This window comes from Ictalurus punctatus, chromosome 2 (assembly GCF_001660625.3).
Source record: "Ictalurus punctatus breed USDA103 chromosome 2, Coco_2.0, whole genome shotgun sequence".
Taxonomy (NCBI): domain Eukaryota; kingdom Metazoa; phylum Chordata; class Actinopteri; order Siluriformes; family Ictaluridae; genus Ictalurus; species Ictalurus punctatus.
In genome coordinates this window covers 27379053-27392630 of record NC_030417.2, presented here as the reverse complement: position 1 = coordinate 27392630, position 13578 = coordinate 27379053, and the positions used below count along the sequence as shown (strand labels likewise).

The 13578-nt window shown below is 36.8% G+C and overlaps 2 protein-coding genes across 3 annotated transcripts; both read right to left on the bottom strand.

The window, feature by feature from the left end:
* Nucleotides 1–799: 799 nt before the first annotated feature.
* spc24 (SPC24 component of NDC80 kinetochore complex) lies at nucleotides 800–8850 on the bottom strand. 2 transcript variants are annotated; one of them, XM_017482809.3, is made up of 6 exons: nucleotides 8649–8850; nucleotides 6336–6535; nucleotides 5979–6123; nucleotides 5440–5544; nucleotides 3300–3376; nucleotides 800–1483 (listed from the first exon to the last, which is right to left on the bottom strand). In XM_017482809.3, the coding sequence occupies exons 1-6, from the start codon at nucleotides 8696–8698 to the stop codon at nucleotides 1377–1379; spliced, it is 684 nt and encodes a 227-aa protein (XP_017338298.1). In that variant the 5' UTR covers nucleotides 8699–8850; the 3' UTR covers nucleotides 800–1376. The 2 variants fall into 2 exon arrangements, with proteins under 2 accessions (XP_017338298.1, NP_001187365.1); NM_001200436.1 differs by lacking the exon at nucleotides 8649–8850 and adding an exon at nucleotides 7781–7823.
* A 2875-nt stretch (nucleotides 8851–11725) lies between these two features.
* On the bottom strand, nucleotides 11726–13102 carry LOC128634920 (sarcoplasmic reticulum histidine-rich calcium-binding protein). Its single transcript, XM_053685748.1, has 2 exons — nucleotides 12733–13102; nucleotides 11726–12282 (listed from the first exon to the last, which is right to left on the bottom strand). The coding sequence occupies exons 1-2, from the start codon at nucleotides 12821–12823 to the stop codon at nucleotides 11858–11860; spliced, it is 516 nt and encodes a 171-aa protein (XP_053541723.1). The 5' UTR covers nucleotides 12824–13102; the 3' UTR covers nucleotides 11726–11857.
* Between the last annotated feature and the right edge of the window lie 476 nt (nucleotides 13103–13578).

Here is a 13578-nt window from a genome sequence, read left to right as displayed (position 1 = left end):
AAATCTTAAGAGCTGAAAATCTGCACCAGAGAAAATTCCATTTAAGGGAGCAGTCCTCTTCTGATGTACAAGAAAGAGGACTACACACAATGAACTTCTCCCCAACTGATTCTCAATCCAAGTATTAAACACACCTGTCTCAGGTGAGGCACAGCAAACAAAAACATGCAGGGCAAATATTTACAATATTCTGTTACACTCGTTCAATGTAACTCAACACCAGGAACTGCCTCCTAAGTAACACTACTTACATATTCAGATGACAGAGGGGACACACAGCAAAATACTACAGGGTGTCGAAAAGTCAGGAACTGATGAACAATGTTTTGATTAATTACAACATGCACTTTAAACATTCACCCTTACGTGCTATGTATTTTTTCAGCCACTGTATAATGTTTTCGCAGATTTTGCTCAACATATTCTAATTGACATTTGTTCAACATACTCCCATTGCTTCCTGACATTTCAGACACTGCAGTAAGTTTCATGCATTAGTCAGGTACAGTGATGCAACATGAAGTGAATTTTAAAACTACACACTTACTGGGCATTTTGTTATACAAGTCACACTTGTTGAACACCTTGTAGGTTTAGCTTAGTTTTTCCATTCACAGAGTGTTAATCATCCACTTGCCCTTTCTCAGTGGTTACTTTCTGACCACATGGCTGCTGCTGAATAGAGATTTAAAGTTGATGGACTGTTATTTGTCCAGCTTAAAAATCCCATTTGTATCTGTTATAACGTAAATGAAAACAGGAATTAACTTGTCTCGTAGGCATTAAACAACATTAAAACTATGATGTGCCATTCTTTAATAATAAAAATGTGTAGCTGGTAAATAGCTGTTGCATTCAGAATAAAACACTTTGCGACATGCTGTTATGGGAAACTAATTAACTTTAGTGTCAGTGGTAATGCATCTCCAACCGGTCATTGCTTATCTTCCTATAATGTCATACAGAAGTTGACATTTACAATCTGCAACTCTCCTGACTTTCAAATATTCAACAATTCCAAAAATTAGAAGGAACAACTAAAATATGCACTAACAAGAGTTATGTTGTCACAATAAAACTAAATCATATAATGAACTTGTCATTTTAAAACGGTGTAAAATATATGAAAATAAAATGTTCCTGTTTGAAAGATGACATTTCCTTTCCCAAAATACACACAAGTGAATATGGAACTGGTACATTATGTATATAAAGTTATATATACTTTGCATACTTAGTAAGCATGTAGTACACTAGATTTCAGTTCATTCTGTAGGACTTATTTATTTATTATTTATAAAAACATAAAAAGATACAAAAAAAAAAAAAATGATAAGGGAAGATTAAGATGAAATCCAACATGGCCCAACAGAATTCTACCAGTCTGTGCTGACGAGGCTCCAGAGCTCATCACTGACCTCACAGGGGGAGCAGCTCAATGTGTCTATGTTGATGGGAGTTACTAGATCTCGACCATAGTGAACTGGGGGAAGGAAAACATTATAATATTATAATATTATTACAATGTAAACAAGATTAACAATAATTATTCTCGAAAACAAGTAATAAAACATCATGACGTGCTGTTGTAGGAAAATAATCAACGACAAGCTGGTGTGATGTGATCTGTCGCAAAGCAGAGTCACTGCTACTAGCATGAAGTTGATTATTGTCCAATAGCACAACATCCCAAAGTCTTTTATTGCTCTTGTACCACAGCAATGTGCCAATACTGAAGATTTTTATTTATTAAAGAATGACACTTTTTAATACACATTTAATGTTGTGGAATGTCCACGAAACAATTTAGTTCCGGTTACTACTATAAACAGCAGTCCCCTCACCAGCCTACCCTTTTGAAGTTAACCAGGCAGAAAAAAAACAAACATGCAGCTTGTCATGTAACCGAGAAAGTGGAAAGTACAAAGTCCTCTATCTTGAGGACTTTCCTGTGACTGAAATCTTACCAACTGTTACAAAGCGCTGACGCCCATAAATCCACCATACAAGTCCATGTAAATTTGTAAATAAGCTGTTACTATAGAGAAAACATATTTGAAGGAGCACACTGAAATATACTTTGGTTTGGATAAACTGAGTGGAAATACAGACGGATTTGCTGTCCGTTACAGAACAGCTGCTTCAGATCTTAATCCTTTAATAACTTTCATCTGAGCATTAAAAAGTGGGGTAGATTAGTAGTGCTGGACTGCTCCTCAGAAGCACCCTTCATCTGAATTCACAGCGCCTTCTAGTGACTGGCATATTAGCTGTTTTCATTCAATACTCAAATGTTAAGAATATGCTGCAGTAATAATGCCTGATATTGCTGAAAGCGTTTAATAATTAAATGCGTTTTCTCAATTCTCAGCTGATTCAACAAAATTATAATTAAGATGAAATAAATGAAAAACAATTGCAGCAAGCATTCATATAGTGTAAGCAAAATTGATCTATTTCTTGAATCACTTGAGATTTATTTCTAAACAGTTCTAAGCCAGATCATAGCATTGCTGTACCCCCTCCACCCCCGACTGAATACAAATACCTAACCAAAGCTTCAAATAGTTTTACTTTTTAAATATATTAAGTATTTAATTAAAAATAAATGTAATAATTAGGTAAAGCATATTCAATCTATTTATAGACAGATTGGAAGGAAATTACAGCATTCTGGTGTCCCTGCTAGCTGACGCCACATCCCACTTCTTGTTTATTGTTCATGTGTAGAACTTCCATCCATCCATAATCCATACACAAGGTCGCAGGGAGCCTGGAGCCCATCCCAGGGAACTCCCGGCACAAGGCAGAGGACACCTTGGACTGGGTGTCAGTCGATCGGAGGATATAATCGCACAACACTATGGACAATTTTTCAGTATACAACGTATGTCTTTGGACTGGGGGAGGAAACCCCCAAAGCACGGTGAGAACATGCACACGCTGTGCACACTGGGTGGAGGTGGAATTCAAACCCCCAACTGATTTACGTAACAGTCGACAGACTAGTCTCACACTACAGACTCAGATTGTGAGTCAACAAGGCTCTTCTGCAAGGGCTAAAGTCACCCTTAATGCCATCAAATCAATGCACTAATGTCCGAAATATTCACCACTTTTTACTTATACTATACTACTTATCAATATACTACTTACCACTTTTTAACAATATTTTACTTATAAGTAATATACAACTTATATTACTTATACAATATTTACTATAATGGAGTATTACTCTAAATATAGTGAGACGAAGATGAAAGAGAAGATGACAGCATATTGTGGATGGAGTTGCTTACCTCCACGTAAAATGTGAGGCTCTGTACCCAACTCGAGTCGAATTCTGGTAACCTTGCAGTAGAGCTGTGCTAAATATCTGCAACACATAAGCAGCATGCTTGGTGTAACTAAAGTACATTTATTATGGACATAATATAACAGTGTTTACATTAGCACCTTTCATATATTTATGGCATTTGGCAGACGTCCTTATCCAAAACGACTTACAGAAGTGCTTTGAAGTCGCTATCAATAAATACATCCTCATACTGGTTCACTAGATCACTAGAATACTATCAGTGTAAAAAAAAAAACCTCTGCTGGGGAGGTACTATAGTATGAAATACACACAGACAAGAAGATTTTTTTTTTTTTACACTAACAGTCAAAAGTTTGGGGTCATTTAGAAATTCCCCTGGTTTTGAAAGAAAAGCACTTTTTTTCATTTAAATTAACATAAATTGATCAAAAATACAGTTTAGACACTGTTAATATTGTAAATGAGTGATATAGCTATAAAATTTTTATGGAATCTCTACATACCTGAAGGCATAAAGTGTTGTTTTCAGCAACCATCACTCCTGTGTTCCAATAGCACATTGTGATAACTAATCCAGGTTTATCATGTTAAACGGCTAATTGATCATTAGAAAATCCTTTTGCAATGATGTTAGCACAGCTGAAAACATTGTGTTGATTAAAGAAGCAATAGAAGTGGCCTTATTCGGGCTATAATAAGTATCTGGAGCATCAGCTTTTGTGGGTTTGATTATAGACTCAAAATAGTCACACAAAAAACCCAACACAACTCTCTTCTGAAACTTGTCAGGCTATTCCATGTGACAAATTTCCAAGAAACGGAAGATTTCATACAATGGCGTGTATTACTCTCTTCAAAGAACAGCACAAACTGGCTCTAACCAAGAAAGAAGTGGGAAGCCCCAGAACACAACAGAGCAAGTACATAATTCTCCTAGTTCCTCTAGTTGACATCTCACTGATCCTCAACTGGCAGCTTTATTGAACGGCAAACCACCAGTCTCAACATCAAAAAGGCGACTCCAGGGTGTTGGCCTTTTAGGCAGAGTTGCAAAGAAAAAGCCATATCTGAGCAAATAAAAGGAAGAGATTAAGATAGGCCAAAGAACACAGATGAAGATGGGGGGTGGGGGTGTCATGGACAGACAAATCTAAGTTTGATGTGTTTGGAACACAAAGAAGAACATTTGAGAGATGCCTCTTTCAAACAGGGTGGATGAAAGGTGATAGTCTGAGGGAGCAGTCACCAGATCTCAACCCTAGTGATCTCTTGTGGGAGTAACTTGACCATATGGTTCATAAAATTTGCCCATCAAGTCAATCCAACTTGTGGGAGGTTCTTCAAGAAGCATGGGGTGAAATTTCCTCAGATTACCTCAACAGACTGACAGCTAGAATGCCAAAGGTCTACAATGCTGTAACTACTGCAAAGGGAGGATTCTTTGATGAAAGAAAAAAAAATTGAAGGACAAAAATCTTATTTCAAGCAAAAATCGTTATTTCTTTCCTTGTTAATGTCTTGGCTACATTTGCGGATCATTTTACAGCTCATTTGATTAATAGAATTATGAGTTTTTATGGAAACTGTGAAATTTCCTGGGTGACCCTGAAATTTTGACTGGTAGTGAAGTATTCCATGAAGTTATAGGTCTCTAGTGACTCAGCTATTCGGACATGTAGGTGAAGTTCATTCCCCCACCTAGGCGCCAGAACAGAGAAGAGTCTTGATGCATGCCTTCCATGTACCCTGAGAGATGAGGGGACTGGTCAAGAAGTGCTAGGGGATTGGCAGGCATGCATCAGTGTTTTAAATCTGATGCAAGCAGCAAGAGGAAACCAGTGGAGTGGGAGAACTTGAAGGGTGAAATCAAGTCATGCACTATCAATACTTTGAGTCCTAGCAACTCACTGTTTCATGCTTTTCCTTTTTATCGAATTGTTGTCTTCAAACTGTTATTTACTACCATCAACAACTAGTCATAAGTCAATTTTATAAGAAAACGAAAACATAAAACTGTCAAAGGACAGGGATTCACCAACGTACAGCTCAATTCTGTGCCATGTAAAACTCAAGCTGACAGTGTGTTAGTTTGTTGTACTCCATCAGCTGGATTTGCTTACATGGCTGAGGGAATTACTTCAGTTGTGTCTTCATCGACTTCCTGCCGCAGAGCCTGAATTTCCTTCTCACTGTCTTTGAGACTCTCCAGCTCTCTCTGTAGAAATCTGACACAAGTCAAAGAAACAAAACAACAACAACAGCAGAAAGCATAGAAAGAGAAGTTGTATGTAAGGAATAAAACATTATATGAAAATAATGACTACCACCCTAAGGTTGATTATTTTCCTATAACAGCACATACTGAAGACTTTCAGTCCTTTTATAGCACAGCAATTTAGCAACATTTACACTTTTTTTTTTTAAAGAATAACACCATTTTTGTATTCATTCATAGCTACATTTAATATTGTCCATTAAGCAAGCTACTTCCGGTTATAATTTGTTAAAACGACTATAAACTGTTGTTTCCACACTTTTTAATTTTAATAAGATGAGAAATGCAGATTGTTACTGGTGTATGTTGCTCCTTTGGTGTACACAAATGACAACACAGCAAAAGCTTTATACTGTGCAGAAACAGCATGTGACTGAAGGATACTGTAGCTCTGAGTCCAAGGTGTGGCTTTTGGCCAGGCTCTGCTGTACCTCCTGCTCCACTTTCTCCAGCTGCCGCATCATCTGGCTCTTCTGACCCTCCAGATCCAAAAGTTTCTGTCCAACAACTTCCTCAGAGTGCACCAAGCCTGTGTGCACAGATTGAGGGGACGGGGAGTGATTCATATTCAATTTACCATATTTCCTATATCTTCAGTGTTTGAGCAGAAACAGAAGCTGTACTTAAGATGTACACAAGGTTAAATCACTGAACAATACATCATAAAATCAATGCATGTTACAGCTTCATGTTTAGAACGATCAGAGCCAGACAGGTGGATGATGGTAGCTGATCACTTACTGTTTAAAAGCTCAGTAACTGTTTTCTTAGCCTCGGTGTGGTGGTCAAAAAGTGCCTGCTGTTTCTTCCGTGCCACCCTCAGGGCGTCTTCAGCTTTACTGCTCTCGATGAGCACAATAAGAGCCTCCCCGGTGTTCTCCAGGTCAACGTAATGCAATGCATCGTTCTGTAACATCTTTGTCCAGTTGAGCTGCAATTTCCTGCAAGGTAAGTAATAGAAATAAAACAAACAAAATTCCCAAGCTTCAATTTTCATGGTAATGCTGCTGTCAACACCAACATGGATTTTTCAATCATGGTATTGGACATCTCAGGAAAATGGTGAATGAGAAAAGAAACTCTTGCGCTTTTGTTTTTAGGAGATAACAGCAACACAATGGTATTGATATCAGTAAGAAAAAAAGGCTATTTTTATATGGTGATGGTAACAATCAAATGTTGCCCTTGTGCAAAGTGTTTTACTTCGTTTTCATGCAATTTAACAGACAATATTATTATAACTAAGACATGGTGCCTCCTTGTTTTAAAATGGCTTGAGAGCCATGCTTTGATTCCATACTCTAATGTATTTCCTTCTGAAACAGGAAATCAGTGTGGCGTGTTGAAGTCGAAAACCAGAGGCTCTAGTGGTGATGGAGAGTCACAGGGTCGTCACTAGGAGGAATCTAAAATGTCTAAATAGATAAAGATACATTTATTACTTATTCTTACTGATGGAGAAGCCCTGATGGTGTATAAAGATGGAATTGTGTTCTCCATCAGTCTGATATAGACCTCCAAAAAGGGCCCATCACATAACCGCCATCTTCCACTGTCTTTGAAATGAATAAACTCCAAACCATTTTTCCTCCTCAACCATATTTGCTGCAATGTGCTGATATTGTAGAGAAAGACCCACCCCTGGGGCAGGACATATACATACTAAAGAGCATTTCATTGGACAAAAGCATGACTAGTACCAGATGAGTCATCTTTTTTTCCCCACGAAGTGATTAACTATAACATTAACACAGGAATATCTCCCAAACTATTTTTTTCCAAGATATACTGTTATACTGATATCTATAACACTAAGGGACAGGCACACGTAGTGCAGTTTAAGTTACATTGTGTTTATTTTTCTATATATTGTATTAAATGGGCTAACATTTTGACTGCACCTATATTTAATTCGTATGCTCTTTATTTTACTGAGTCCATTCTGAATAAAAGAATACGTGGACGGTTTAAAAAATATAAAAATTTAACGTCCACGTACGTGACTTTCAAGCTAATATTCAGCCACTAAGCTAGCTCCGAATATTTATGTTATTCGTGTTAGGTAAATTTACATCAAGAAGGCTTAAGAACAATGCCATATTGGTATGTATTTACAACACAGATATATTGAGTTGTGTTTTAAAAAAGTCAATTTTTCTATTGATCAGCAAAATCATTACACCAACCTGAACTGCCGTTTTGTTTTCAAACCGAGCCGTTCGTTGCCGCGCTTTACGCAGTCGTGCCTGAACGGTGGATTAATCAAAAATATTGCACACACACACATTATCACGTCTGATTTTCTATGTAAATGCTTAACAAATTTATAATAATTGTTATATGAAGAATGATGTGTGAAAATCAGTTTTTGTTTTAAAGTAACAATTTTCGTTTAGCTTTTGTTATCAGGCAAATAATTTGGACCCCTCAAAACGACTGGCGTCGCCTTGTTAACAGCGGAAGGACCCTCAATGTGACAGAATTAGGCAGTAATCTGAGGGATAGAAATTATTATTATTATTATTATTATTATTATTATTATTATTGTTATTTCGAAATTACAAATCCAACCAACATGGCAACTTACAAAAAAAAAAAAAAAAAGGGGACCAGTTTAGGACTGAGCAAAGACAAAATACGCAAGCAAGGTGCAAATCATAAATATAAGCATACAGGTCATAAATATAAAGAGATTCAAATAAAATTACAGCACGATTGAAAGAACAAATAAATACATTATTTAAGAAAAGAAAACAACAAGAAGATAATATAGTTTAACCTCTAATTGGGGTCCAATTAAATTATAAGACTGACATAAGTGTATGGAGTAAATTCGCTTTTATAGATTTAATTACTTTGAATCTAAATAAAGAGATCGCTTATTCAGAAATACAATGAAATGTGGGGTATTATTATTATTATTATTATTACATTTATGTAGAAAGAGTTTAGCTAAAATTATTAGTTTATTATATAAAGATTTCAGCTTCCTGTCCTCCATTATAAGACCCAATTTAATCTTATCATGTGTCAAGGCCGGATAGGAAGTTTTACCAGCCACTGGTGTAAAAACTGTGAGCCTCCAGGGACCTGTAATTGTTCATGTTGCTCTGCGAGTAGATTCCTGTGTGATATAGCACATCGCCGAATATAGGCTAATACCACTGATTAACGTCGCTGCTACAGTCGAAACTGTGCATGGAATGTATTCATTTAACATGCTAAGACATACTAGTCTTTTATATCATAGTTTTAATTAACATGAGTTAACAATATAGACTGCTGGAGGACCCTGGGATACTTATATTACAGTCAGACTGAATAATCTAAGATTAGCTGTCTCACCTGGAGACTCAATCAGTTAACAAAAAATGTGGGGAAAGGACACCTCTGGCCATTCTGTTGGGTCGTTTGTCCAGTCACAGATATTGTACGGACAATCCGACCCAATACGGCTCAGTTATCTATGTATCTTGCTCTGTCGATTTTAAGAAGTAATTCTACGTAGGCCATACTGAGTTAACACCATGCTTTTCCAGTCAGGGGGAAAGGATTGTTTTCCCCCACACCGACTCCGCTCCACGCCACGCCCCCCTTCTATGACTTAACACCGACCATGTCAATGTTGGAAAATTATTGTATGAAATAAGAAAAGGAATAAATTAAGAAAAGTAACTGATTTTCTTGAATAATAATTTACATAAAAGAAAATGTAAGAAAAACGACTTCTTTATCTTAACTAATAACTCATCATTCTCAAATAGGTGGAAAAAAGCACACTTTGTCACTGCAAGACACTGCATGTGTGAATGCAACAAAATTGAGAAAATTTTGACTTTATGCAAATTTGGAGCGACTTGGTGCAGCGACTATCAACGGGAGTGAAGATAGTAAAGCGCACGTGAAGCTTGATCCGCCATGCTGACTGTGAGTCCAAATTGTTTCATGGACCCAGACAGTCCAGCAATTGTGCTTTCACCGCAGATAGATGGCAAAGAGGCCATTTAAATACCAAAATCATATAGGAAATTGTGGGGTTCTGCTGGGCCCCCTGTCTCACCAGGGCCCTTAGAATCGTCCTAATCTTCCCCCCGTTACGGCGCCACTGTTCACCACTCTAAAATGTAAGTCACACCATTAATAGCTTGTACAACTATTTGTTTGTTTGTTTGTTTATTAGCCTATAGATTGAGTTTTTGAACTTGCTTAACCATATTTCCCAAAATATTAAGTGAAAATACTTCTAATGGGTTCTATGGATGGTCCCACACAGATACCCTAGGTATTGCACTACCCAAAAATAGTTCATGACCAAGTCACCACCTTGCTGCTATAATCATAAAGACTCATTCACATCTGTGTTCTTTCAGAATGTGCTCTTATTAATCATCAAAACACGGAGTGTTGTTTGTCTTTACTCTTCTACACTCGTATATGTAACTGTAATGATTTATAAGTCGCTGTCACCCAGAAGAGGATGGGTTCTCTTTTGAGTCTGGGTCCTCTCAAGATTTCCTCATTGTGTCATCTCATATTTTTTCTATGCTGCTGTCACCTATATAGTAGGTTGCTGATTAGGGATCTAAATATAAATCTTATACCTGGGTTTCTGCTTTGTGACAATGTCCATTGTTAAAAGAGCTACACAAATCAAATACCTTTTTAATTGAAAGACCAGCACAGGGTTTTCACCTTAAATCATCCAGTACTTGATTAATTAATGCAACACTGACTTGAAAACATAATTTCCTATTATTTATTGCTTAAATCTTGAAAGGCAAAATGCTTAAGGTTTGAGTCCGTATGACAGATTACACAGAAATTGTTTCTCTATTTCATTTTGGAGTAACATATTTAGAGTCAGATTTACAGTATCTGTTAAATAATATTCACAGCCTATTAAGTATTGTAGAAATAAAATGGAAACTGGTTATTCAAACACTCCCGTCTATCTGCATTTCTCTGATATCTGCTGTTTCACCTGTAAACTAATAAATTGGCCAACATGCTACCATCACTTGTTTCTACAGTAAAATTGCACCTTGGGATTCATCAGTTTATTTTGTGTTATTATACCAGATTATTATTTATGTAGATTTGACAGGTTGGAATATTTTTGCTTATTACAATTTAAACAATGTCCAACAATGTTGTTAAATACCTGTGGGAGGAAAACAATTACATTTGAACACCAAGGTTTCCACTGAAGGTGTATTTTTCCACATTGTAATTATATGAGAAACCAATGAGAAGTGCTTATAGTGTTATAAGAAAGAGACACTTGAGACATTTGTTTTGCACGAAAAATAAATGGTCATTTATTCATTATTTCAGATTATTGGCTATTTTACAAAATGTAATAAAGCAATCATTAGTTAATCAAAAAAGTTTATTGTATTTAATAAACAAAAAAAGACATCACACACTTTAGCACTAATATCTAGCCTACACAATTAATGTAAATTTGATAACTATACATTATAATAATGCATATATTCTAAATACACAATACAAATCCTACTGTACAAAGCCTATACATTTAACCAGATATGATGCAAGTCTTTAGCCTTTATAGCAATTGATACATTTAACCTATGTAGCAGTTGATATTTTTATAGAATTTATGACATTACAAATTTGATATATTTCACCATTATGTTTTGAAATCAGGTGTATACAAACATACAGACTAACATGAAGTGAATAACATTGAATATCTCATTACAATGGCACCTGTCAAGAGGTGGGATATATTAGACAGCAAGTTGATGTGTTGGAAGCAGGAAAAATGGGCAAGTGACTTTGACAAGGGCCAAATTGTGATGGCTAGATGACTGGGTCAGAGCATCTCCAAAACAGCAGGTCTTGTGAGGTGCTCCCTGTATACAGTGGTTAACAACTGTATACATGGAAGGACAACAAGTGAACCGGCGACAGGGTACTTCACCTGTCAGTGGTTAAATGTTATGGCTGGTCAGTGTAGCTCCTAGTGGTACTTGAGGTCCAAGATCCATAAGACAAGAAGAAGGAAGGGAACAATGACCTCATGTAGACAGAACATAAGATAAGGTATCAGGGTGATACCAGATTTAAAAAAAAAAAAAAAAAAAAAAAAAAAAAAAAAAAAAAAAAAGACTAATGTTACAACCTTGAGGTGAAATATTTTCCAAAGATTTAAAAAAAATCTGAATACTGGACCTTATCTCATGGTAGCTACAAAGCTAGTACCATACTAATAGTTAATAATAACTAGAAAAATTATTCTAGGAACAGGAATGGAAACAATTCCAGCTGGGTCCATCCTCATGGTCATCATCCGCATGGTCATCATCCTCATGTTCATCATAGTCTTGCTCTACACGCCGTCTTCTACTAGGAGGGGCCTCTTTAATGTTGTCCTCTTCATCACTCACTTGCTCCCTCCGTCTCCTCTCCCGGAATTGCTCATTGCTGCAACGCACTCGTATGTTGTGAATCCACTCCAAAACTGGGAATGAGTTCCACAAAGGGGGTGAGCTACTCTCCAAATTATTGAGCTCAAACACGTCATCGTCATCCTCTTCCTGCTCCTCATGTTGCCTTCTTCTATGAGGGGCCTCTTCAGTGTTGTCCTCTTCATCACTAACCTGCTCCCTCCGTCTCCTCCTACCCTGGTGCACATCCTCGACAGTTTCCTCCCTCCATGTTTCTGTGTTAAAAGGAGATGAGACATTTTGTAAAAAGGAAGCTCGCCAACGTTAAATCATGTGCTAGCAAGCCGGCTAACATTCGGTTAATTATCACTAAGCGCAGGTGGCGACATGCCGCTTTAAGCAGCCTGTTTTAACATTGTTCATATATTTTAGTGTCTGTTTGCAGTGTTGTAGCCTGATGAAAATTAATGTGAGACAGATCGATGGATAAATAGAAAAACACAAATGCGCGAGCCACGGGGCTTACAATAATAGCTATGTTCACGTGTGTAGAGCCATTAGCTAAAGAATAACGGCAGATCGCTTTTACCAAAACCTCTTAACGCTATTACTGATTGTGTTTCACATTTAGTGTTGTTTTGATAACGCGGTGTTTAAAGTATTTGTGCTTAACTGAAAACCGGAATGAAGTGTGTGTGATGCTGAAAGGAAACAGGGTAACTTACCGTTGCTGACAGGCAGGTCAGGCAGTCCGCTCACTCCAGTCTCAGGCTCGTCCTCCTGGGGCTGCGGCGCTTCGTCCATCCTAAAGATCATGGCTGAGAAGACCCAAGTGGTGCAGGGATGAGTGTAGTGCTGACTCGGTTCTGGAGTTGATCGTGGAGATGACTCGGTACTGGATTTGATCGTAGAGACGACTCGGTTCTGGAGATGATCGTGGAGATGACTCGGTACTGGAGTTGATCGTAGAGATGACTCGGTTCTGGAGTTGATCGTAGAGATGACGCGGTACTGGAGATGATCGCAGTGTAGAAAATGGTCTCAAAGTAAAAATCTCACTTGTAAATTCAGAGTTCGACCGCTCAGACGCTTTAAATAAACTTCTAAACCTTTGAAAAGAAACATAAACATTGCAAACCTTTGAAAATAAACATTGCAACCATTTGAAAATAAACATTGAAAAACATGCGCTCTAAAAGCCGTTACCCTGGCCCATGACGTCACATCCAATAGCACTGTTTCTTCCGGAGTCAATAACTCATTCAGTCTTATTGTTATTATTTTATATTATGAAAATAAAAATGATGTCTTTATCTGGTATTGTAGCAGTTGTTTAATATTTAAATATATAATTTATTCACATAATAATAGTATATTTATATTTCAATAATATATAAATAGTAAATCATATCGCATTGTATGTATCATTGCTTATTGCACTGTATGTATATCACCCTTTTATTAATAATAAAACGGTATTTTGTACTTTAATTAATTACATGCATATATATAGGATTAATTAAAGTGCTAAATATATACATACAATTATGATTGATATATACAATATAAAT

What these genes read in the sequence shown, in the direction of transcription:
- LOC128634920 (XM_053685748.1), bottom strand. Translation starts at nt 12,823, where the DNA reads ATGATCTTTAGGATGGACGAAGCGCCGCAGCCCCAGGAGGACGAGCCT. An exon ending in TGACCTGCCTGTCAGCAACG is followed by an intron (nt 12,283 to 12,732) that starts GTAAGTTACCCT and finishes CTTTTAACACAG; the next exon opens with AAACATGGAGGGAGGAAACT.
- spc24 (XM_017482809.3), bottom strand. Translation starts at nt 8,698, where the DNA reads ATGAACAATTACAGGTCCCTGGAGGCTCACAGTTTTTACACCAGTGGC. An exon ending in AGTTTTTACACCAGTGGCTG is followed by an intron (nt 6,536 to 8,648) that starts GTAAAACTTCCT and finishes CTTACCTTGCAG; the next exon opens with GAAATTGCAGCTCAACTGGA. An exon ending in AGTTACTGAGCTTTTAAACA is followed by an intron (nt 6,124 to 6,335) that starts GTAAGTGATCAG and finishes CTGTGCACACAG; the next exon opens with GCTTGGTGCACTCTGAGGAA.